The 26004-nt window shown below is 39.3% G+C and overlaps 3 protein-coding genes across 7 annotated transcripts; 1 reads left to right on the top strand and 2 right to left on the bottom strand.

Moving 5' to 3' along the window:
• The first annotated feature begins 450 nt into the window (after positions 1–450).
• Positions 451–18909, top strand: LOC114251461 (uncharacterized). 5 transcript variants are annotated; one of them, XM_089734718.1, is made up of 16 exons: positions 451–645; positions 794–830; positions 1209–1358; positions 2030–2164; positions 2981–3520; positions 4264–4405; positions 4684–4843; positions 6177–6341; positions 7401–7635; positions 7992–8115; positions 8772–8988; positions 11714–11915; positions 12798–12937; positions 13573–13773; positions 18441–18553; positions 18727–18909. In XM_089734718.1, exons 3-16 carry the CDS (start codon positions 1211–1213, stop codon positions 18815–18817), a joined length of 2613 nt encoding a protein of 870 aa, XP_089590844.1. In that variant the 5' UTR covers positions 451–645; positions 794–830; positions 1209–1210; the 3' UTR covers positions 18818–18909. The 5 variants fall into 5 exon arrangements, with proteins under 5 accessions (XP_089590844.1, XP_028041541.2, XP_028041542.2 ...); XM_028185740.2 differs by lacking the exon at positions 794–830 and having other exon boundaries at positions 451–793; XM_028185741.2 differs by having other exon boundaries at positions 451–830.
• Positions 14642–17899, bottom strand: smid (nuclear valosin-containing protein-like smid). The gene has a single exon (XM_089734719.1). It carries the CDS (start codon positions 17571–17573, stop codon positions 14979–14981), a length of 2595 nt encoding a protein of 864 aa, XP_089590845.1. The 5' UTR covers positions 17574–17899; the 3' UTR covers positions 14642–14978.
• A 3390-nt stretch (positions 18910–22299) lies between the features above and the next one.
• On the bottom strand, positions 22300–25619 carry Rpn12 (regulatory particle non-ATPase 12). The gene is made up of 5 exons (XM_028185757.2): positions 25017–25619; positions 24769–24944; positions 24080–24287; positions 23330–23500; positions 22300–22496 (listed from the first exon to the last, which is right to left on the bottom strand). Exons 1-5 carry the CDS (start codon positions 25122–25124, stop codon positions 22353–22355), a joined length of 807 nt encoding a protein of 268 aa, XP_028041558.1. The 5' UTR covers positions 25125–25619; the 3' UTR covers positions 22300–22352.
• Between the last annotated feature and the right edge of the window lie 385 nt (positions 25620–26004).

Genomic DNA, 26004 nt, shown 5'->3' with positions numbered 1-26004 from the left:
CTATGCGCGGCGGGGTACGTGAGCTCACATGCTCAACATGTGAAAGTTTGCTAGCACCAGGATCGGAAGAGCCTAAAAGCACCTGGAGTAAATTTTGGGGATCCGAACAGAAATATTTCTGGCGACAGCGACTTTGCGTTAACTCGTCGCCTGGATCAGATAAGAAACCATATCGACAACCTCTTTACCCTTATGAAATTACGCCGTGCAGATTAGAACCTAGATGTCGCTATGTTCCAGATACTATTGAAAATCCCCTTCAAGTTGAAGTGAAGGAGACCATTTGTTTTAGTATTATATTAAATGGAGTTTTTCGTCGCCACAGTCTAAATTCAAACTCAACTTTATCACAGACTAAAATCAACAGTGCTTGAAAATACTAAAGAAATGAAATCCTTACATACTTTACATACGCTTTTGCCGTAAATTCGATGTCAGTTTCATAACGTCAACGTCAAATTAAATCATATGTTTTCGAAAATTAAACATAATATTGTCATGTTATCACAATAATAATATGCTTTTGTCACACTCGTGCATTTCTGATATGTTTAACTTTTTTACAACAGATTCTCCTTAAAAAGCAAAATATACAAAATATTAAATTAAAATAACCCTCAAACAATAACAAAAACACCGTGGAATGTAATTTTAATTTTGTGTTTTTGTGGATATTGCTTATTAAACGAAACAATTCATTAAAACTTAAGTGTTTAAAGTGCTTAATATTTCTTTATTAGTAGGTATATCTTAAAGAACGCAAATATTTACTGTGAAAACTGTGATTTCACAGGTACTACTAATTTATATTTCGCATCTAATATCTTGAGGTAAATAATAAATTATATGATTCATATTAATTGATCTGGTCACTGATAAAACCTACCTATCAATCTATCAAAAAGATTTTGAATATCTTATTATTTAAAAAGAGAGATTAACTTTATGTCTTGAGTTGGACAGAAGCTTTAACTTTACGTGATGGTATATTATAACTCTGCATATGTAAGTATAATTTACATTTTTCAGCAAATTTTTTTTTCATTAACTTACAATTTACATTTTACACATTAATAGTCGGGATGCAGTAGTCAGGCCGTCATGTCCTTGGTCACCAGTAACCCCTTAACCAGATTATATAAGATACAAAGATTTAATAAGATACTTTTCGTAACATAAAGTCATCTTCTATATTTTTCAAATTGCAGTAATGAAAAAACGCAAAGCAAATTCCAACCTCATAAGAGTTACTAATAATATTATACCTATAAAGCCTAAAAGTGTACCTGCACCAGCTGAGAACAAGATGCCGATTTGGGAGCCTCGTCAACCGAATGCCGAAGAAACACACATGCAAGGTATTGCTTCAAAATTATTGACCTTTTCAGTCAAAAGTACTTTAATATTGTGTAGTAACCATCTATAATTGGTGTAGAATAAATAAATAATAAAAGCTCTTTATTATTATTATAAGAGATAAAAGTGTCAATACATAATATATATCGACGCTTGAAAGGCAAACGTGACTAAGCGACAATAACTGCTTTATACATAAATGATAGGCAATAACCATATTCGATACGCAAAAAAAAGGTCTGTTAGGTCCATTAAAGGTTTATTAAAATCATTAAAGTCATATCTAGGTCTATTAAAATCATTTCAATCCTACAGCTAGATTCTTTAAAATATAATTTTTTTCAGGTATTTCAACTTTAAATTAGTCTACTGTAAAGTTCACGCATTGTTGCTTAGTCACGTTTGCCTTTGAAGCGTCGATATATATATATATATATTTTCGTTGTTCTTCCAGTCACCCAAAATATGCTTATTGGAGCTGTCATCATGGTTACCAACACAAATGAGAACTTCCAACTAAAAAAAGTACAAGTTTTATGAGAAAGCTAGAAGAGACATTCAGTCACATAGAATGTACTCACAAGGAGCTTAGTTATTCTGTTTAGCAACAAACAAATTCTTTTCCTTAGAACCTGTAAGATATAATGTATGATAGTATTTTTTTACATTCTAGCTCAGACCTCAGCGATATCAAATCCCAATATTATGCAGATGAACAATAACCCTTTCTCAACAAGTTTGACTGCACCTGCAGAGAACAATATGCCGGTGTGGGAGCTTCAACAGCCCAATATCACAAGAGTACAAGGTAAATTTCTCAATTCAATCAATAACTTTCAATTTGTGACTGGTACTGATGAAATGTGGACATCTAAAAAAAAAAAGTGTGGCACTCGGGAACTGCCGCGGTAAAGCTATTGCATAGCATTTTTTATCAACTTATGCAATTATAATTAGACAATGATAATTTAATATTAAAACAATAATAAAACAAGACCACATTAAACATTTAAACATTAATAAAAGCAAAACAGTAACTGTCCCCTTCACGCTCATAAGCTAGACCACGCGAGAGAGAGATGGGCAGACTTTCCATGATGCGCATGCAGTGTGACGTCACGCCACGCGCTTATTCACAAACACTACACAAGCGCAACATGTGAATGTGTTGAACGCGAGCTACATGGTAGGCGGAGTGAGGGGTGTAAGGTTTTTTTCGTTACGGAATTTCATGATTCGGTCGCCGCGCTCAAGGCCCGCGATAAAATCTATGCAATAGGTTAATAACAAATTTATGGATTTTATTAATATTAATATAAAGCATTCGTGCATTCTGGTCTGAAGTTGGAAAGTAAAATTATAATACTATTAGATTTCTTCCTGTGTCTCCTTGTGTATGTGATAGTTATGGATAGACTTTAGAATGTTCTTAGAACTTTTAGACGTATGCAGTGACTTGGCTCTGCCCTTGGCATTTCTGATGTTTATGAGTGACGGTAACTACTCACTATCAGATGGGCCGGTATTTATGGTACTTAAAAGTATAAATATTCATTGTTCTCAATTAAATGACGTTTCTGTATACTTGGTAATCATTTACAAAAAAATGTCCCTTCTCTTTCAGAAAGTCCCTTCCGACTTCAGCTGAATCCGACACCCCAAACAACACCAATGTTGCCAAACTTCCTACATCCGCCCCACGAACAAACGCAATACCGACCTCAGTTGCCTATTCACATGCAAAACGACCTGAGATCTTTTGTCCCGCCCACACTTGGAGTTCAGCCATCACCAAACTTCGAATCTATACTGCAGCAGCAACAGTTACCGATAATTCCAACTATACCTCCAACGCAAGCAATGTTTACGCAACCTCTGCCATCAACATCAGCGATGCAACTTCCGCAACTAATACCATCGGCACAACTAATGCAGCCTGCGCAACCAGTGCTGTCAGTGCCACTCGCGCCACTCATGCCGTCACCACACCCCATGCCCCCACCGCTGCCGGTGCCGCCACCGCAGCCACAGGCCCCCTTCCCGCCGAGACAACAAACATCAGCGGAGAGCCATGTGATCGCGTCCCATCAGATCCCATCTGCGCGGGACGCGTGCGTCGAACCTCCGAACTACGCAGCCTTGGATACTTTACAAGAAACAGAAGGTAAAACATTTAATATAAATCTTAGCGCACTTTATACGTGTACAGTTCGTCATGTGTCGTTTTGAAGTCGTCGTGGCCTGAGGGATAAGACGTCCGGTGCATTCGTCTTGAGCGATGCACCGATGTTCGAATCCCGCAGGCGGGTATCAATTTTTCTAATGAATTACGTACTCAACAAATGTTCACGATTGACTTCCACGATGAAAGAATAACATCGTGTAATAAAAAATGAAACCCGCAAAAATTCTAATTTGCGTAATTACTGATGGTAGGACCTCTTGTGAATCCGCGCGGGTAGGTACCACCGCCCCGCCTAATTCTGCCGTGAAGCAGTAATGCGTTTCGGTTTGAAGGGCGGGGCAGCCGTTGTAACTATACTGAGATCTTAAAACTTATATCTCAAGGTGGGTGACGCATTTGCGTTGTAGATGTCTATGGGCTTCAGTAATCGCTTAACACCAGGTGGGCTGTGAGCTCGTCCACCCATCTAAGCAATAAAAAAAATGTGTCCGACCTTTTAATTCTTGTGGTTTTTTTAAGAACCCAAAATGCCCCCTTAACTGTCCGCCCTGACAGGGGATTTAATTAATAAAAACGAGGCCGACGAACTATATAGACACTGCACCGTCACCATCCCCGCCAGGCGGACACAGAGCCAACTGAACGAGCTTGGGCTCACTGGAGTTGACATATCAAGTTCTTTTGTTGTATTAAATAAAATAAATAAATAAATTATTTTACAGACAGTAGACAATCGACATCACGGGACCCACCAGGGGCGTCCCTAAATAAACGAGCGGCCCCCCACAAGCGGAGTTCCGCGGAAAAGCAGAAGAAACAGAAACTAACCACACATTTGAGATCCGAAAACACTCAAAGACCCCAGTAAGTTTGATTTTGTGTTTGGTGTGACGTCAGGCCAGAGACTACCGCCACCGCCCTCAGTACTCTTGAAGGGCTCACGAGCGTGCAGCCCACCTACTTCTAAGTGCTTCACTGGAGTGAATAGACATCACGCCCTGAAGATGCCACTTCGAAACGAGAAATTGATTTGTACAGGACATACATCGTATATTGTATAACGGCCGCCTGATCCTCGCTGGTACCCGGGACACTTCTCCTTAATACGTGACTGGTGTTCTAAAACAGATGTGGCATTTTAGGCAAGTAGGTAAACCAACAACGCCCAGTGAGTTCACCCCGGTACATCTCCGCGAGGACGTGCGGGCCAGCACGGAGCCCGTGGTGATGCGGTACCTCATGTCTTGGCCGTGGAAGAACGAAGTCAGGATTAGAGCTTCTGCGACAGTCAGACACTCCAAGGTGGGTACCGTCGCCGCGTGTCCCCACGGCTTCGGGCGGGGACCTCACCTTCCACCCAGCACGTTGCAGGACCCCACGAAGTTTAAACATTCTGTATGTAAACTAGTCAGTTTAGTAACTTGGTAAAAATGCTGCGGTCACTAACTACATACTTTGGAATATAATATAACTAGCAGACCCGGCCATACGTTGCTGTGGCTAAGGTCTTTGTTTCTAAATAACACGTGGTCGGCTATGCCAATACCAAAAATTTACAAAATAAGAACAATTGGATTTCACTGTATTGCGTTTACTACGAAATAAATTTCACTTATACTTTAGCCTCAGCAACACGTGGCGCTTATGCCATCAAATTGTAGCTTATGTGAAACGTTGGTATTTTTAACATAACGCTATCTAGGAGATATTAATGTCAGACAGTATTACAACTATCTCTAAAAACTGATTTAAGGCGCTAAGACTTATGAAACTTACAATTGATAACAAAAATTAACATAAGAAATCATTTTATTGTTAATTAATAAATATTGCGACCATTAAGCGAAATAAAAACCATCCTATGGCCTAAGTTGAAACAAAACACATAGTTCAAAAAAAAAATTTTAATCGGTTCAGTAGTTTAGGGTGTCCATCGCGGATAAACAACGTCACACGTAATTTATATAGATTAAGATAACAAAAAAAAAAAAAAACTTATTATTTTGGAGGATTCGAATTCTCAGTTGTCGTAGTCGCGGGCGGCTAATATGTTATTACATTTGCATACTGTATGTTAACCACTGTCTATTTTTCTAGGAAAAAAAAACTAGGCTTTTACGTCTGATTTCACACAAAACGAACTAAAAGTACCTTGAGATGTGGCAAATTCTTTGATTTGGGTCTTTACCTTCGATAAGAAGACTCACACATAATTAAGATAAGGGCCCACCACCTTCTCTGTTAAGTTTGGGTAGTATTTTTATTTACGTTATAAGAATCGCGCAGAAACGTGAAATTAATCGATTTGTAGTGAGTATTTGGATTTTATCAAACCTTTGGTTGGCCTCACTGTGAGTGCGTGCTGACAAGCTGCAGACTTGTGCACTCTTGTCGTCCGCTGGGTGCTCCTTGCCTGTCGCCGATACGTGTTTCTAGTCCAGTGTCTAGACACCACGCTCCCGTAAGGATATATCACGCTGCGTGGATCCTTGGTCTGGATTAGTTTAGAAATATTCTTATAGAAAAATTTACGGTAGTTAGCACAATGTTCAAGTATCGACGAATAGCACCTTAGTCGTTCGCGACCACGGACTGCGGGAAGAGACTCGGTGCTGAGGCTCGCGTAATATTCCAGTCGCAGATGATAGCGGAGCAAGAGCTGATGGAGCAGCAGTACAGCGACCCGGCGCAGTTCTTCCAGGTGTCGGTGCGCGGGCACGGCGCCGCCCGCCCGGAGCCCGTGCTGGACGCGCTGCTGGCCAGCGTGCGCGGACGCAGCCTCATCCCCTGCTTCGTCCAGGTAATCGCGGGGTTGACGCGGCCCCACCCTGACTATATAGTGCATGAATACCAAACTACTTTACAAGATCAAAGAATAATAATTACGTTATCAATCATGTAACACATTAATGTAAGAGGCATAGTTTTAAAGCGACCCGTGAATCAGCGTTCTCTGCATTGAGTGATTCTAGCGGCCCGCGCATGTGAACGCACTGCATCGGAACATCTTTTGTCCCCACCAGTATAAAAAGGCGTGCTACCGCTGTAGCCACTCATTCAGAAGCCGCGACAATTGGTTGAAGGAAAGGTCAAGAGAGTACACCTATAATTAACCGTATACGAATATTTCACACTAGCGACCCGCCCTCGCTTCGCTTCGGAAACATTAAAACACACATGAAACCAAAAAAAAAAATTAAAAAAAGTAGCCTATGTTCATCAGGGACAATGTCGGCTTCTAATGGAAAAAGAATTTTTCAAATCGGTCCAGTAGTTTCGGAGCCTATTCGAAACAAACAAACAAACAAATCTTTCCTCTTTATAATATTAAGTATAGATAGTATAGAAGTATAGATTCATGTTACTTATTAGTGTCCGATTTGTGATATCGGATTCCAATAGTCCCGTCAATCGTGACTGTATATTTTAATTGGAATACGCTCGACGCACAACTCTCATACTATTTACCCTCATTAGTTTTGTAATTGTAATATCTATTTGTAATAATCTAGTTTAGTTAAATAAGTGTTCTTTTTATATAATTTTTCCCTTTTTTGTATATAAATATGTGCTTTAGTTTAAACTACACTTCTGTTGTTTAGACTGCACTTCATTTTTTTAATTATATGTCGCCCTGAGAATTATTTAGGAACGTATACTCACCATTGTGGCTACCGATTGGTGTAACGCTTATCGTTACAATATTCTGTGAGCTCAAATAACAAAATGTATAAATAAACTCACTATAATTTAAACTCCAATTGACACGTTTTAGTAAGATGCGTTTAGGTCGGTCCGCTGAGACACACAATAGGTTGTCCATTGCCGGGGCCTGCGTTTCATTAGCTGTATCTTTCAGTTGACGGAAGACGAATGCAAGTTCCTCGTGATTCGCTGCAAGACGGCGCTGCTGGCCATACACAAGTACGGGTTCGTGCTGGGCGGCGACGGCGCGCGCATGACGGTCACCGTCTCCGCGGTGGACATCACCACGGCGACGCTGGACTTTTTACCCAAAGTCGTCCTAAAGAAGATTTTGACGTCGAGGTACAAGGACGGTCAGCTGGACCTCAGCGCCTTCACCGCGGGGCCCGGTCAGTACCGTCCCAGTTCACTTGCTTCGACCCATACAACGTTCCGCGACGCGAATTGGTTAGAAATTTACTTTTACGTACTGCGATTGGTCGAATTCGGGCGGAACGAGATCCTCCCCAACCGCACAGCGCTCTTCGTGAAGCATGCGTTACACCAAAGGTTCTCGAAGGTTGGGTTGACAACTGGACGTGAGGTCTGGATTAATTAAATTACCATCGGACGGCTCTGTGCCGCGAAGGGCCAAGTGATGTTGGGGGCCGCACCTCGCGCTACCTCATGCGACTTCAGTGGGGGTCGCCCCTTGACCTCTCCGTGTCGCTTGTCTTGTGGCTGATTGTTCGATGATTTGTTCCAGACATAAAACACTTTATCTACTACCCACTGAATCGCGTCAGCAACCAGACAGAGATATTCCAAATAGAGTCTACGTTCATATGGGAGAACCTCACGCACCTTAACCTCTCACGCAACAGGATCACGTAAGTCCCTTCGAGCTCGGAAGCGGCGCGCGCTGCTCAGAGCGACGCTCTCCTTGTGGAATTCTTAAATTCAGATTGTTTAGTTTTTGAAGTGAAACTTCTTTAGAATCGTTGTGATTTCAAACTCGATGAAACGAAACGAAAAAATAAGTGCGCCGCGATTGGCTCGCCGAAGCGGCTCCGAGCGGCTCCGAGCGGCGCCGACAAGTCACGAAGCGCTCCACGCGGCCTCGCGTCCCCGACTAGTTCAGTACGTTTTTGACACCCGTGCACGCTGGCGTGGCTCTCGGAGTGCCCTGAGATACTTTTATTTCTATTTAGTTTGCTATCATCAGATGTCGCTGCACGTAAATTCAACAATTCTTGAATCGCGGTGACGAGATGTTACACAGTTGATAGACGTTCTCGTATTTCTCTTGCTACATCATACTTACGTGGCGTAGGGATACCGTGATCATGCAGGCGGTTCCCCCAGGACGAGGCAGTTCCATTGCACTGCGGAGTGGTTGACCCTTGCGATTATTATATCTTTTATAAGTTTCACTTTTACGTTTGACTTGCACACACGCATTTTTTTCTTGTTTCTGTCCGTCAGACTTTAAAATTAGTTCTCACTGTTTGATTTTGCTTGAGCCGAGGCCCCTGGACGGTTGCAGTTCGCTGGTCGGGTTGAACCTGGCGCAGATGACGCCCCGGCTGCGGCACCTGGACGTGTCGCACAACGCGCTGGGTCGGCCGGACGCGCTGCTGGCGGGGCGGGCGCTGCCGCTGCGCGCGCTGCTGCTGGAGGGGAACCCGCTGTGCGCCGACTGCACCGACCCCGACCGATACGTGCAGCTCGTCCAAATGATATTCCCTACGCTCGTCACCCTCGTGAGTCTGCAATTAACTTTACGTTTACGGATTACGTGTAAGGGGGCAGGCGGGGGGGGGGGGCGCACGGACTCAAAGTCTGCAATATCTACCTAGTCAGGTCATAAATTCTGTCACATGTTTAATGTAAAATAATTGAAACAAGTTTATTCATTATGTAACCATTCATATACCAAAATGAACTTAACAAAACATAGATTCTTATGACACTAAAGTTTATTCAAAATGACCTCCGTGATTTTGAATACAGGCCTTCAATCTGCGCGGCCAGTCGTCTATCGCAGCACGAACGAGGTCCATGTCAATATCGGCGGCTGCCTTAATCAAAGATGTCTTGAGTGACTCCAAATTGGGATGAGGCTTTGTGCACGCCTTTTCCTCCAAGTGTTGCCATATCTTGTAATCTAACGAATTCAAATCTGGACTGGAGGAGGGCCAGTCTTCGCGCCGGATGAAGTCGATTTCACGCGCCGCCAGCCAGTCTTGTGTGCTCTTCGCTCTATGAGCTGGCGCCGAATCTTGTTGGAATACCCAGTGCCTGTTATTGAACATGGTATGAGAAGCAGGTTCCACAAGGTTCGTCAGGACTGTATTTTGATACACAACTGCATTCGTTTTTACACCTTTCTCACAAAAATGTACCTCTGTTAAGCCCCAATAAGAAACTCCCAACCATACCATGAGCGAGGATGGAAAATGACCTCGTTGGACACGCGGAATACGGTTGCTCGCTTCTTCACTACTGTGTGCGTACACCTTATCATTTTGCTTGTTGTAGCTCTCTTCTACGGTAAAAATCTTTTCATCCGAAAAAAGAATTTCCCGATATATTTTTCCCGCGTACCGCTTCAACAAAGCGCGGCATCTCTTCAGTCTCAGGTCCAATAGACGAGCATTCAAACGATGTCCTGTTTTTCTTCGATATGCCCGAAGCCCTAAGTCTTCATTTAACACCCTTTTCACCGTGGTTCTGCTTAACCCCATCTGAAGGGCCAACAGTTTCTGCTTACGTTTGGGATTTCTTTGAATTCGCGCCTTCACAGCTTTTATCACTGCTGGAGTCCTAACAGACCGAGGGCGACCACTTCTTGACCTGTCATCTACACTAGAGTCTTCATTGTATCGTTTGATGGTACGATAAACGAATCTTTTGGTTATATTCAAATTTTTCAGTATGTTAAAAATTTGAATTGGCGCGTAACCGCAACGATGCAACGCAATAACTGCAACACGGTCTTCTTTAAGCGTCCACTCCATATTTAAAAATGAGTAAAATTCTAAAAGTATACATTTTTATTTTCATGAACAATTCGAAATTCGAATTCAATAAACTTTTTTGTGGCCAGCATTCTAAAAGAAAAGTTTTTACTGTGTGACAATACTTATGACCTGACTAGTTATATATTAATACGTGAACCAAAAACTTTGTACCCCTTTTACGAAAATATTGAGTCGTCATGGCCTAAAGGATAAGACGTCCGGTGCTTTTGTAGGTGAACGGATGCAACGGTGTTCGAATCTCGCAGGCGGGTACCAATTCTTCTAATGAAATATGTACTTAAAAAATGTTCACGATTGACTTTCACGGTGAAAGAATAACATCGTGTAGTAAAAATCAAACCCGCAAAATTATAATTTGCGTAATTACTGGTGGTGGGACCTCTTGTGAGTCCGCACGGGTAGGTACCACCGCCCTGCCTATTTCGGCCGTGAAGCAGTATTGCGTTTCGGTTTGAAGGGCGGGGCAGCCGTTGTAACTATACTGAGACCTTAAAAGTCATGTCTCAGGGTGGGTCGCGGCATTTGCGTTGTAGATGTCTATGGGCCCCAATAACCACTTAACACCAAGTGGGGCGTAAGCTCGTCCACCCGTCTAAGCAATAAAATATATATCATAGCGCTCAGGAAACGTGGAAACGCGTACGGATACTCCTTGGAATTGCGACACCATGACAAAGGGGTCCTGCACCACGCCCCGAAAAAGACTGATGGCCGATATATCGTGCATCCCCCGTACTGTCATCCGCATAGCAATGCATGCCATCAATGGATAACATGGCATTATCAATGGATAGGATGAAAAGCGTGGGGGAGAGCACCCAACCTTATGGAGCGCCAGCGTTAATGGTCGTGGTATCAGAGCAGCAAACGTCAACAACGACAGTGATGATCCGCTCATCCAAATACTAACGATCCAATTGCAGTCTCTCGGGGATTCCGTAAAATGGTACTTTCGACAGAAGTGCCCTGTGCCAGACTCTGTCGAAGGCCTTTGCGATATCCAGGCTTACAGCGAGAGCCTCGCCCTTACTCTCCAAGGCTTCAGCCCACCTATGAGTAAAGTAAACAAGAAGATCACCAGCTGAGCGACCATGAGGGAAACCGTACTGTCGTTCACTGATCAGCTGGCGATTCTCAAGATACTTTAGGTGTTGCGTGTTTATTATTCGCTCCATCACCTTGGAAAGCAAGGAAGTTATTGCGATAAGCCTATAACTCGACGGGTCCGACCTGTCACCTTTCTTGGGGATAGGGTGGGCATGAGGCAATATTCCGGGAACCATGTTAGTACGCGTTCGAAGCCCTGGCAAACTAGAAATGAGTGGGATAGTCAAATCAAGAAACTATTACTATGAACTGCTAGAGTGATGGCGGTCGACGGAGACGGGCTGGGCTACTAACGATCACATGAAATGAAGGTAACAGTAACGTGTTCTGCCCCCAGGACGGAATCCACATCAAGAGGAAAGGGGAAATCCCGAAGTCAGTCCGCAAGACGTACTGCCCGGACGACGCTAAGGAGATAGTGCACGAGTTCGTGCAGGTGTACTTCCCACTGCTGGACTCGGCGCTGGAGCAGCGGGCCCACGTGGCGCAGCTGTACCACCGACACGCGCTCGTGGACATCAGCTACAACCCGGCGCTCAGTGCGTGCGCTCACATACATACGGCTTATTTCATTCATTAAATGTAGATTAATATTCGAAATAAATGAACGAATGAATGAATGAATGAATGAAAATTCTTTATTGCACAAAATAGTGTACAAAGGTGAATTTAACGCTATGCAGGCAATCGAAATAAATATTTTAGTGAATTTTACATTACTTACTACAAGTAATTTATTTTATATAAATTACTTTAACTAATAATGTTTGATGCAGTCCTTTTGCAGTCTAATAATAGATGGCGCCACCAACATTATTTGCTTAGAAAATATTTTTTAAAGTGCATATTATAACAGGTTTTATTTTTAATATAAATTTAATATTGGTGGTAGAACCTTTTGTGAGTCGACGTGTTTCGGTTTGAAGGGTGGAGCAGCCGTTGTAACTATACTTGAGACCTTAGAACTTGTATCTCAAGGTGGGTGGCGCATTTACGTCGTAGATGTCTATGAGCTCCAGTAACCACTTAACACCAGGTGGGTTGTGAGCTCGTCCAGCTATCTAAGCAATAAAAAAACATATATTTAGTAGCCACTGTTTTGATGTGAAAACATTTAAAAGATGCTTAATGTCTCATGTTTTGTTTAAAGACTCAAATGACGGTCAAAATACTTAACTATTATTATTATTATTTTTTTTTATTGCTAGATGGGTGGTATCCACCTTGAGATACAAGTTCTAAGGTCTCAAGTATAGTTACAACGGCTGCCCCGCCCTTCAAACCGAAACGCATTACTGCTTTACGGCAGAAAGAGGCGGGGCGGTGGTACCTACCCGTGCAGACTCACAAGAGGTTCTACCACCAGTAATAAATGAGATAAGGTAGAGCAGCAGCATAAGTAAGTAGGAGTGTTGCGGCAGGGTCGCGGCGCGGCGCGGCGGGCGTGTGCGCGCGGGCGCGGCGCGGCGGCGGGCGGGCGGCGCTGCTGCGGCGGCTGGCTCGCTGGCCGCGCCTGCACCACGACCGCCTCTCCTTCACCGTCGACGTCTTGTGCCACTCGGTCAGTGCCCCGCTAGTCCCGCGCTAGTCGGCAGCGGCTTGGCTGTGCCTCTGGCATTGCTGAAGTCCATCGGCGACGGTAACCACTCACCATCAGATGGGCCGTGCGCTTGTCTGCAAACGAGGACAATAAAAAAAGGGTTCCGTAATCAAATATCAAACAACAGAACCCTCATAATTTTATCCAATCCGTGCGTCACAACCGTATCAACTAGAATTAGAGTACTTAATTTAAACAATAAGGACAACTAACCCTCCATACAAGTTAGAAGGAGATAAACAACACGGCACGAGTGACGTCGCGCTGCCGAAGCACGGAACCCTCGGACCGTCAGACACGAACGCGCCCGGCCTAAACAATATCGTGAGGGTCGTTGACCTCACAAACTTCCTACGCATCCATTGCTGTTTCACAAAATATTCAATGACTATATTTAGTCTAAATGCTAGTCGTCACTTAAACACTGGTACACACTCGTGTAAAAGTCATGTTTCTTGCAAGCTTGGCTTCTCTAATTGGAATCGATTAGTAGATTGCACCATAAGCTCCGCCATTCAATCTATTTCCGCTGCAAAACCGACCAACCCGTAGTACCATCTCTATTGAACCATAAAAGTGCTTACGAATGTGTCCAGGACGAAGCCACGATCTTCAGAGTGGGCGGCGTCGTCAAATTGACGTCTGATTGTCTTGCTGACGAAGAAGAGATGATCTACTTCAGCAGGACCTTGGTGCTGAAGGCTGAAGGCACGACAGAATACAAGATACATAACGAAATGCTTTACTGGGACGAAGTCACCGACCAAACTGCAAAAGCCGCCTTCCAGGTCACGGAGGTGAGATGTTCCACTTACAATTATTGCTCGCTTTTATTAAGGCATACAATTGAACGCACAGATAATTTTATTAAAAACAATACAGGCTCCCGTAATATGTTCACCTAACATAAAATGTTAATGCTTTCAAAATTCTACACTGACTTATGGTATTTATATGTAGTTCTTTTATTTACCATTGAATATTAATTTTATAGAAAAGGTAAGAAGTCTAAGGATATTTACAATGGCACCTTAGTTTAAACTACAAACAAATATTCTTTTCACAGCAAATGTAAATATCAATTTAGCATAAACATATTTCCTCACCGTGTCAAGGGTATCCTTAAACAATAATTATAATACATATTATTATGAGGCCTTCGACTCCTTGTCCCAGGGGTGTAGCGAAAATCTCCTTTTAAAGTACATAATGTTTCTTCGTTATTCTAGTTGCACATCCTCTGTGATATTAAAAAATACTTTATCGGACATGAAAGAAGTTTAAAGATAAATTTCTGCTGCACAGTATTCATACCTTCTGTTCTGAAGGATACAATAATGGTATTATTACTAGTACGATCAATTTACTGTTGAGAATTCCAACTCACATAGACTTAGTGATGCATTCCAGCTGCTGTAAGCTTGTCAACGCAGCATTAAATAGTCCTGGACGTTCAATCATAGGTTCCAGTTAAACTTGTCTCATCTCTTCATTCAAGATGGAATACGCGATTAAATGGTACTGCTGTACCATTTACCACCAAGTAATAGTACAAACTGAGTTAAGAAAAAAAAACATTATTTATGTAGTCTGTACACTCCAAGGTGAATGGATGTGATTATAAACATAACTAAAAAGTATCTAAAATATAAAATGAAAACAATGTTTATTTATTATGACTTATTTTATTGTATTTTAATTTTTACAAAATCTAGTATATGTGTGTTTCTTATAATGATGATATCTAATGGTCAGTCGAGGTCATTTGTATTATATTACCATTAACAAAACAATAATAGTAAAAATAATTTATATTTGATATTGTTATTCAAATGTGCAGTTTACAAATAGGGTATGAATATACTGGTGTATTTGTCAAACGCTTAAAACTATTTGAACATACTTATCGCCATGCAAGGGGCACTCAACTCATACCGAACGAACGCAAATATAGCTTAATTAAAGGAACTTGGCACTGTCGGCTCAGGCGCGTTGCTGCGGATCACACGGTGTCCATCGACTCCTCCACCAGCGGCTCCGTCTCCATCTCCATGTCCCTGTCGTCTGCTCCAGATGCGTATTTCATCCTTAGCTTCTCGTAGTGAAGCTGCTCCTTCGCCGAAACGGAAGGTTTGCAGCGCGCTAGGGCCGCACGGAAGTGCTCGGCGCGCACCGACACGTCGGCTTCCGCCCCGCGACCCTCGGCGATGAGCTCGCTCAGTGCTAGCGTGGCCGCAGTCCGCACCAGTCCGCCCAGGTCGGCACCCGTGTACCCGTCGGTGAGTCCCGCCACCTCGTGCAGGTCCACGTCGGCAGCCAGGCGCGGCCGAGATCCTCCCTTGGTGAGCTTGACGAGGATATCGCTTCGATCATCCCGGGCCGGCATGCCGACGTACATAACGCGGTCGAGTCTGCCGGGCCGCAGCACGGCGGGATCTATAATGTCCGGTCGGTTGGAGGCTGCGAGTACGAACACGCCCTCGCGCCCTTCGATGCCGTCCATCTCAGTAAGAAGCTGGTTGACGACGCGAGCCGCACCGTCGTGATCGCGTGACGTTCGTCGCGGACAGAGCGCATCAAACTCATCAAAGAATATAACGCAGGGTGCCGAGTTCCGAGCTCGACGGAAGCAAGTCCTGACGGCGCGCTCGCTCTCACCCACGTACATATTAAGCAGCTCAGGACCCTTAACTGAGATAAAATTAACGCCAGCTTCATTGGCCACTGCTTTTGCCAGCAAAGTTTTACCGCATCCTGGTGGACCACAAAGAAGCACACCGCTCGCCGCAGACAGTCCTAAGCTGTTTAAGAGTTCTGGGTATTTAACTGGACCAAGTACAGCCAGTTGTAAATCCTTGCGGACTTGCTTCAACGACCCCACATCATCCCATGTTACATCTGGGACAGTCACAATACCCTCCCTTACAGCACAAGGTTTTGTGGTTTTTAAAGCTTTCAAAAAATCTTCTTGTTTAATGGCGAGGCCTGATAATTTGTCTACGCTGTATGGCCTGACATTGAGAAGCTCTAAAACTTCATCAACAATGCTAAGTTTTTCTGGAGGGTTACTGCTTACATTCTCTTCCTGTCCTTCTGTAATATCCTTGTTTGCCTCGTTACTCATTGGTTCAATAGGTAGCTGCTCCTCTGTAGGTTTTACTACATCATCCGTTGTCTCATTTTCTTTATTTTTGTCTTCACTTTCTTTTTCACCATTTGATACAATAGCGACCTCATCATTATTTGAATCAACTTTAATAACTTCTTTACTAGCTTTTAATTCTTCTGCATGAATTTCACTAAATATCCTTTTCACTGCATATGTGCTAGCTTTGTTCACCAGAGCTTGTAAATCAGCTCCAACGAAACCGGGAGTGACTTGGGCTAAAATGTTCATGTCCACATCTTCACTCAATGTTATGTTTTTACAGAGAATGTTTATTATTTCTTTCCTAGCCTTTAATGTAGGTATACCTAAAGTAATCTCTTGCTCTAGGCGACCTGCCCTTCTCAAAGCAGGATCTAAGGCATCAGGGTTATTTGTAGCTGCAAGAACTAAAACTGAAGAGTTATTTTCACTCAAACTATCTAAACTAGCCAGTAATTGAGCAACCATACGTTTTTCCATGTCTTTTTGTGCATGTATTCGGTTACCACAAACTGCATCAATTTCATCAATAAACAACACACTTGGTGCAGCAGCTTGAGCTCTCTCAAACAACTCTCTAATTCTCTCTTCCGACTCGCCAGACACACCTCCAACTAATTCAGTTCCAGTCACAGAAACAAGAGGTAGCTGCAGTTTACCTGCTATTGCATGTGCTAATAAGGTTTTACCCGTCCCCGGAGGGCCATGTAGTAATGCTCCTCTAGGTGCTTTAATTCCCAATTTACTATATACTTCAGGGTGTTTCATGTGTAATATCAAGTCGCAGATCTGTGTAATGATGTCAGAAAGACCACCAATATCTTCAAAACCTATTTTAACCATTTTTGCTGATCCAGTCTCATGTTTTTTCTTTGGTGCTCCACTTTTATTGCTGTCAAGCTTACGTTTTTTATCAAGTGGTTGGTTTTGTTGTTTAAGTGCACTCTCAATCGCCGTGCTGTTAGTTCTGGCTGGGATATGTGGTGTGATAGTTATTTGGTCGTTAATTTTCGGTAATTTGGGAGCCGCACTGCCGTCTTCATCGCTGCTCAAGATGTCGATAGGCTCGCCTGCCTTGTCGGTGGGGCGCCGACTCGCAGCCGGACGTTTTTTATCTTGCATTTTGTACATGGCCAATATACGTTCGTTTAACGCACTGGTGTTTTCGTCTAACAATTCTAAATCTGACTCTTCCTCCGACCCATCTGATGTGGACGCTCCGTCGAGGCCGTAACTCTGTAGTACAACCTTGTACGCAGCTTCGACCATCTGACAGAAGGCAGTGTCGCTCCTATTGTTATACTCGCGGTACCGCTCTTTCAGAGAACGCGCCATTTGACTGACATCGACAAACGTTTTGTCCACATTTTCGGCCAAATAATTTTTTACACGTGACACTATTACGGGATCATTCAAAGTCTTTTGCCTTGTATTGTGAGTTTTCTTCATTTCCAAGAGATTTCGTCTCAGTATTGTTTGTAAAAAGGTTAAATTTCCACAACGGGCAAAACGCAATGTTTTTCGTTTGACAGCGGCGTCTCAAATCGATTGAATGTTGCCAATAGAAAATAATTCTACTCTTTTAATGATGTTGTTTATAGCCATTGGTAACTCGACCTTTAAGCCCATAGTTGTAATTCTTGTAGTAGTTAAACTTAATTTTATGAATAATTTCAGAAGAAATGTCATTCGATTTTGTTCCATTTCCCCAAACAAAATATCGTTAGAAAGATATAAGTATATTATAAACTAAGATATAAATAGTTTTTTGAATACATTAACAGCCCATATGCGATGTTACTTTTTGCTTTTTAACAAATACTAAAGCGTTCTTATATCAGACATATAATTACATGCTTACAGAATTAAAAAAAATACTTTAATTTATCAGTAACTTTATTTAATGTTGACAATGGGAAAACCGTAAAAATACAAACAATAGGTACAAAATGTATATTAGTTCTAACTTCTAACTTAATTTCACTATTTTAGATAAAACTACTAATCGGTTGCTCTCTACAACAAAAAAGCGACACTTGAAGTGTATCCTATTGTAATTTAATTCCACAATTCTAAATGGAAAACAATTTGAATTTCACAGTACTTTTACCTAAAGGCCATATTGTTTCACTATCACCGCTGCTTCATGAGCATTGTGCAATGTGCAGTGTAGTGCGAGCGCGGCCAAATTCAAATTAAAAAAAGTACCTACATTTTCTTCTCTAGATATCATCGCCCATCAATGCCTAAGTTTATTTAGTGTTATTGTTGCTTATTTTACATGCTTACCTATAGGCTAGGTACTTTTTATTGCAGGTTCCAACGACGCCCTTGAACCTGAACATGGATTCACCCGAGGATGAAATAAAACAGAAAATAGTTGAAATTTTTATGTCTATTACGAAACTTCAGAGTCAACCCAGTGAAAAGTATGTCGTTTATTTAAATTATGTCAGTAAATTACAATTATACTTGTTTAGATCTGAAATTTAAAATCTATAATAGTTGTTTAAGTATTCATTGATTTATTTTTCTTTTGAAAAATTTTCTGTAAATTGAAATACTTGTTCAGTAATTTATTTTAAAATAAATATTTTTACAGGTGTTTAGAATTGAACAATTGGAACTTGAAGACCGCTCTGGAGTACTTTATCAATCTACTAAAAGATAACAATTCAGATGATATTATGTAATAAATAAGTATGAATAAGATCTAAAGATTTGGCATAAAAAGAATCACCTTCTACTAAAAGATTAAACTACATATTAAAAGACATGCGAAATATTTTAAACCTTTGTATTATCTAAGTATTTTATATCTAAGTAAATTAAAGCACTTAAGTAAGGTGTAACTTGTTCCCACACTTAGAAGTACATTGAAGATTAAAAAGCAGTTGGTGATAGAAAATATCGTTTCAGCTCGTCGTCATTACTTTCTTTAAAAAGCTACCTATATATCCGAACTCTTACTCGACCACACTTTCACCGTCAAACTAGCCAACATTGCCCACATTTTTAAATAACACTAGATATTTCAAGATTTTTGTATGTAGCCCAATACATATTTGTTTATCTATTGCAACAATAAGTTCATATGCATGCATGTGTTTACTTAAATTTAACATTAGTCATCGTTTTCTCGTTAATCTAAACAATTTTCAAGGCTGGTAAAGATATCTAGACTTTTGGCCAACATTACCCATCTTTAATTTTAGCACAACAATAACACTTAGATGAATGCCTTAAGAACCAATAAAAAATATTTTGGCAATATAAACGATCGCCCAAAATGTTTACTCAATATCATAAATATTTTATTACTAAAATGAAAGGGCAATGTTATCCTGAAATTTTTTCTCTTTCCCATACAAACGGTACGTAGCGATTTAAAAGTGCTAGGGCTGTCACATTTGAGTAATCTTCACAGAGTGTCGCCATAAGTGAGTAACATAATAAAGACTTCAAGCAATTAAAATCAAAGACTCATTTTTATAACATAAGACTTCAAATCTGATAACTTAATTTAAGTTTTGTACTTCCTGGACCTAAATTCACGTCTCGACCTTTTTTATCGAATACGCGATTTATGTTTGTTTTTCTGAAATACAAAATTGCGAATTATGATAGCTAATAAAGATATTTTTTTCTGTAAATATTTTTATTCTATTCAAGTTGGGATACATAGCCCAAAGGATTGCGACTTTAAGTGTAGTTGGGACCGCAAAGTTCTCGAGTTCGACTGCGTACCATGACATGGGGTAAATTGGGATTCTGGGGTAAATTGGGACAAACCTGCGGAAGATTCTCAAAGTACTTGTAGCACGGAATCTACCTAATTTTCTTTAAGGTAATATTTATCAATATATAGAAGAAAAACCAAGTTAACTATGGAAGTACTAAACATGAGTTTAGTTGGTCCCAAAAATTCGTCAGATTAAATTTAAAATAGTGGTTGAAAAGTGCGTTTTAAAACAGCTTAAAGAACTTTTAAAAAAAGTAATATTATCGTTGTTTTTTCAATAAGATCACAGTTTATATAAGTTTTTAATACACCTTTAAATACCACAACAAACGGTAAGTTGCAATATTCTTATTTTAAATACAATATTTCGACAAAATAAAAAATGTATATTTTTTCCTTTCTTTTTGGGGAAAATTGGGACGTATGTAGGGTAATTTGGAACGAGACTGGAAAAATTAGGGACGAGAAAACACAAAATTGGAACGCCAAAAGACAAAATAGGGATGGCTTGTTAGGGTTGTCACTGATATCTTATAATAGATTTTTTAGCCTATACTATCACTTAATTGCGTGATGTAAAGAAGGTTAATGTGTTTATCAGTTAGTTTATGTAAGTATTATAGGTAAAAGAAAAGTATATATATATAATTACTTTTTTTCGCGACATTTACCTTGTAATATCTGCCCGGTCGTATTTTCTTTATAGCAATAAAAAAAATTAAAAGTTAAAAGAACTCAAACGAATCAAAACTTTTGTTATTTCAGAATCTATTCACGCGTCGACTTCATGATTTTGTTAACATTTACAACGAACACACACAAATAAAAACAGGCCTCAGATTTTAAATGTAACATTAATTAAAAATCCGAGATATCCAATGAAGAGTGAGTGAATTAATTGAGTTTAGTTATTTAGCTTAGAAAGAATTTCTTTTATTTTTGTTATTATTGGCAGTAATCTGATAAAGCTGTTTTTTTTATCTTATTCACCTGATATCTTACTCTTGCTCAAAGATCATTTTGAAAATGTTGATTAAATAAAATTGTACTAATGTATTTCCAGTCCTTTTGTTTTCTATTTTTTATTCTATTTTATGATCTTGTTTCAGAGTTGTGATTTTTAAGGAAATTAAATAATAATTTTCTAAAATATAACATGCACATACTTTTTTTGATCATTGTATTGTTGATTATCATTCACCTCACATCGCTTCGGAATAGAAACCAGCTTAATTTACACTATGTTGTGTATTGTGCTTAAATTATGGATTGTATTCATCATTTCGGTCCATATAAATAATTATATGGCACCTACCTATATATCGCAGTACTGCGAGTTGACAACCCTTACAAATATCCCAATTTAACCCTTAACCGTGTCAATTTACCCCGGACGCTGGGTAAATTGGGGCGGCCATTATTTTACCGATTATTTCTTTAAAATGAATAATTAAAATAATGTAACGGTTTTTATCACCTAGGTACGTTCAAGACTCAACTTATTTCTTTGGTTGAGCAGTGACTATTTAATTGGAACTATTTTAAAATTCAATCTGAAGGACGATTTTGTCCCTATTTACCCCATTGAACGGTACCGGGAGACGTAACATAGGTAGGCCTCTCACAAGATGCACAGACGATCCATTATAATACTAATATATTGTGTATATTGTCTACATTACCCCCACCTCACCTCTTTCATTATTGTCATAAAAGGACACAAAAAGGAATTACTGAAGAATGGACCTCAGCATGTTCAGTGTTATACATAGAGTAAGATTATATATAACCTAAGTGTTATACCAACATACTGCAATCGTCAACCCATATTCATTGGTGGTAGTGAATATTGTATATCTGCATAGGTACCAACAGGCGTTGGCTATGGTTTCTAGTAACCAATTAACAAGTAGGACTTAAGTTCTGAGAAATTAGGTCACCTTGCTAATACTTATTATTGCAAGAGATGAGATAAGCCCACCAGTCACAGCAGCCCATATGAATCTATTGGGACTACTCCAAAGAATTAAATATCATTAACCAAATCTAGACTAATCCTGTAATTGTTGCATCTAGTTTGTTTTAAGAATTATTTTATTTAAGCATAGGGTAGTTGGGTAGCGGGAATACATAATGATGGTATGATAATAATGAAATTATGACTGCCCCTGGCATTGTTGACGTCTATGACTGACAGTAATCACTCACCATCAGGTGGGCTGTATGTTCATCTACCTACAAAACAATAAAAAAGTGCTCCATGCTCAGTCGCGTCCTTTCTGAAGGGAGGAACCACAACATGTATTTCTTCAAAAATATGGAAAGTGAACAGTCTTTAACAAAGGACAGCAACTTGAGTACAGCTTACATCTTTGTATACAGTTCATCACGGAAACCACTTCTTGAAAAAAAACCAATTAAATTAAAATAAAATTTGTATACTACAAAAATGTTTATTTTGCATTGACAATCAAAAAATATTATTTTTATACAATCATCTCAAGATGTCTGGCGTACTCAATGGTCTGTTGAGCCAGTTCAGCAGATGGAAGAATGCCCGAGAAGGCCACAGATGTTAATTCTTCGCTTGTGAACCGGTAGCAGTTGTCAGGACCTAACCTCCAGTTACGCTGTACAGTCAAATAAAATTATTAAACCCCTAATTTAAATTTTTACTAAACATTCAGTAGCAGTAGTTGTCAGAGAATATTTTTCCAACAAGGCATATCATAACTTCTAGAGAGAAGACAGAAAATATCTTTTTAAGCTAGCAGAACATTAGGCCAAAATTATTATTCAAAATAAAACAAATTAAATCCCGTCCGTGGCCGGTGATTCTACATTCTGTTACTTGAAATATTTCCTCTTCCAACCCAATTACTCAAAATGGACCACATGGATGTTACTTGTAAATGAATTTGTGTACTATGAACCTTTTTGTTATATAGGGATGTCTATAGAAATAATATGCATAGTTAATAACAAATTGAGTCAGTAATTCTTAGATGTGAATTCAAATTTAGATGTACCTATTGAAAAACGAATGTTAATAATAACACAATGCTTTCTTTGGATCCATTTGGGTTAAGAAGCCAGCCAAGCCAAATGCTATGCTTGTATTCCAAATTACAAAAAAAATGCAGTTAAGAGAAAGTTCACTCTGTTGTAAAAAATGCTTCTATTTTGTGCAGAATCTGTAGAGTGCACATAAATACATATCTTGTATATGAGTTTGTAGTATAGCCAAGTCAGCAAATGGACAAATAAACAGAAAGCAAAAAAGACAAATAGAAATTGATAAAAAAAACAATAATAGAGGTAAAGTGTGCTTATGAAAGTAATTTTTGAAATTGTTGGTTTAAAAGAATTACAAACTCTTTTACTGTTAGAAAACAGCACTATTTTGCAAAAAACAAGGTATAGGTATACCTTGTTTTTTATAGTAGTATAAAACAGTGCATACCTTCTTTCCATACTCAAGTACTGCTTGTTGAGAAGACAAGTTAAGTCGTCTAGCGGCTTCGGCACAAGGGATTGTGTGGTAAGCTTTCTCAATGCAAGCTGCAATCTCTCCACGAACTGTTTCTAAAAGTGTATCCATGAAGAAGGTGTAGCTCTCTGCTGGCACATTACCCTGTTGTAACAAATTTGTTGAATGATTGATACAATTTTTGTTTACCTGTGTGCCATAAAACAACTATTTCACAGTTTCTCTGAAGTTCTAAAATATGTATGCTTCAGACTTCATTGGAAGAAGCTGCTGTCTGGTGGACAATAATCAAATGACAAATTAATGTGATTGCCCTTTTAGTATAAATATTGATTAAACCAAAACTTTAACAATCAAATATTGCAACTAAGAATATCGTATTTATTTTTTATTTTTATTTTTTAACAGTTCTAGGTTTTGTTTGTATCTTTTAAATTTTATTTATTTATAAACTATTCTAGAATATTTGAATGCAATTCCATTAATCATTGAAATTAATTCATTCATACTTCAAAACATACTACACATAATGACTTCCAATGTAGTCCTTAAGGCAATGTACCATGTAATTGTACCATGTACAAAATTTTAAAATTACTGTAGGAATATACGACTACCAAAATTACCACTGAAGCTCATTAATTAATTGTGATAATTACAATTTAGAATCTCCATTGAATTACTAGATACAAAACTTTTCTTAGAGTTGCATACTATGAGTACCTTTGCTAAGAATATTTTGTTGTAGCTGCCCTCCATTAAATACTGTTCTAGAGCAAGCGGGTGTCTGATATAAAGATCTGTTCTTATAACATCAACTGGAAGACGCTCAAGTTCTGTGTGAAACTCGGCCACTCGGTTTTGAGAAAGCAGGTATAATAGATTCAATCCTAACAGTTGGTTTGTGAATGCAGACTCCGGGAGGTGGTCTCTGAAAATTGTTATTTATTAAAATGCTATATTAAGTTCAATATCATTGATAGTTCATTTAATAATGTTCCTTAATCTGAGCAATTTGTGGATAAGGAATAGTTCCTCCAGAGCAGTAGATCTCACTATATTTTGGTTTATGGCAATATAATTTACATTTAAACTTTGTAACAATAAATGAATATTCATTATCCTTCCTTCGATTAATATTTACTATCATGCAAAGTGCAAAAGAGATGCGAGTCTGAAAATACTACAAAACTACTACCCTAAGCATAACTGTAATTGCTTCATTTATTATTATTTATAGTTAATTCATGAACTCTGTATATATGGCTAAGCAAAAGGTAAATAGCAGCTCTAAAATAAAACTGATCTTTATAAAATAAACAAATATAATAATTGAATATAATGTCAGTACTGTAAAGTAATTTATTAAGATCAATCTCAATATCTCTGAATCTGATCGTCACTTGACTTACTTGTAATCGAAATAATAACACTTGAGTTGAGACATGTATCTCTCGAAAGCTTTGACGTCTTTCACGGCGACGGCCCATTGTGCACCTATTTCCAATACATCTCTAGCCAAAATCAACTCTTTTTGGTTTGCTGCGACATTATTACTTGGAAGAAACGTTAACTGTGTAAGAGCAATCTGAAAAAGCCAGTTATTTATTTCTATACTTTGAATACGTACAATTTTGACAAGTCATTGTTCATAGTTTACCTTTATTTTGTTTAAGAGCTCTCCACATTTGTCCAGCTTTCTTGGCTTCTTTGCCCACTCGGTCTTCAGATTTTGATATAATGTAGCGACGTCTTTTACAGTAGCCATAATTTTAAATTAAAATTTTCTAATAGTTAAGCACAGTTCTATCAATCTAGAATTTCGCCTCTCTTTCTGTAGTTTTGAGGTATTGAATTTTTTTTAAAGTGATTTTATGACCTGGTGTCTGAGACCTTTAAGTCAAATCATACTTTAATTTTAATGAAAACTTTTTGAAAAATTATATTATGAAATGAAATGATATGAAGCTGATTAATATGAAACATGGCATGAGACGAAATGAGGTGAAATGATATATGGGATGAAATATAATCTCAGTAAAATGGTGGTCATTTACTGAGACTTTTTCAGTGGATTTTTTGGAGATCCCGAGAAGCTACGTTCAGCAGCTTTGTTTCATTTTCCCACATTTGTGCACTTTCACAGATACTAAACAGTTAATAAACCACCGTTATTAAGCATTTAAACCTGAAGAAACACTAAATAGACAAAATAAAACAAAACCCACAGCTACACTCTTCGCGATCCCGCCAAAAAGCCCGAGGCTTTGTATTTGTTTTAATTCACCCATTGGAAAGACAAAGAAAACATCGACTAGGCAGCCAAATCTTTTATCAAAAAAGTCAAAACCGTGTTTTTGGTATGAAATGTAAAATAAAACAGAAAAATTAAAATTGCTTTTTGTTATGAAATGAAATGGAAATAATAAGATAGGACAAGAAAACAGTGTAAATTTAAGATAAATTAAAGTAAAATAACCTCTCAGTAAATAGTGAGAATTTATTAAGCGTTGAAGAAGCTTTTGGAAAAAAATTGAAAGGCCGCGGTGAAAATTCCCGCACCTGGGTTTAAATGTCACTATTATTAAACATTTAAACCTGAAAATAATCAATAAAAGACAATTCATGTGTCGTATGGTAGGAAACAT

Source organism: Bombyx mandarina, chromosome 18, assembly GCF_030267445.1.
Source record: "Bombyx mandarina strain Sakado chromosome 18, ASM3026744v2".
NCBI classification, from domain to species: Eukaryota; Metazoa; Arthropoda; class Insecta; order Lepidoptera; family Bombycidae; genus Bombyx; species Bombyx mandarina.
This window is presented reverse-complemented; position numbering and strand designations above follow the sequence as displayed.

Excerpts from the sequence above, each read along its gene's own strand:
- LOC114251461 (XM_089734718.1), top strand. The coding sequence starts at position 1,211 with ATGAAAAAACGCAAAGCAAATTCCAACCTCATAAGAGTTACTAATAAT. Across the intron at positions 6,342-7,400 it reads TCATCCCCTGCTTCGTCCAG|TTGACGGAAGACGAATGCAA; the intron begins GTAATCGCGGGG and ends TGTATCTTTCAG. Across the intron at positions 8,989-11,713 it reads TCCCTACGCTCGTCACCCTC|GACGGAATCCACATCAAGAG; the intron begins GTGAGTCTGCAA and ends TTCTGCCCCCAG.
- Rpn12 (XM_028185757.2), bottom strand. The coding sequence starts at position 25,124 with ATGGCTACTGTAAAAGACGTCGCTACATTATATCAAAATCTGAAGACC. Across the intron at positions 24,945-25,016 it reads AGCTCTTAAACAAAATAAAG|ATTGCTCTTACACAGTTAAC; the intron begins GTAAACTATGAA and ends TGGCTTTTTCAG. Across the intron at positions 24,288-24,768 it reads TGTTATTATTTCGATTACAA|AGACCACCTCCCGGAGTCTG; the intron begins GTAAGTCAAGTG and ends AACAATTTTCAG.
- smid (XM_089734719.1), bottom strand. The coding sequence starts at position 17,573 with ATGAAGAAAACTCACAATACAAGGCAAAAGACTTTGAATGATCCCGTA.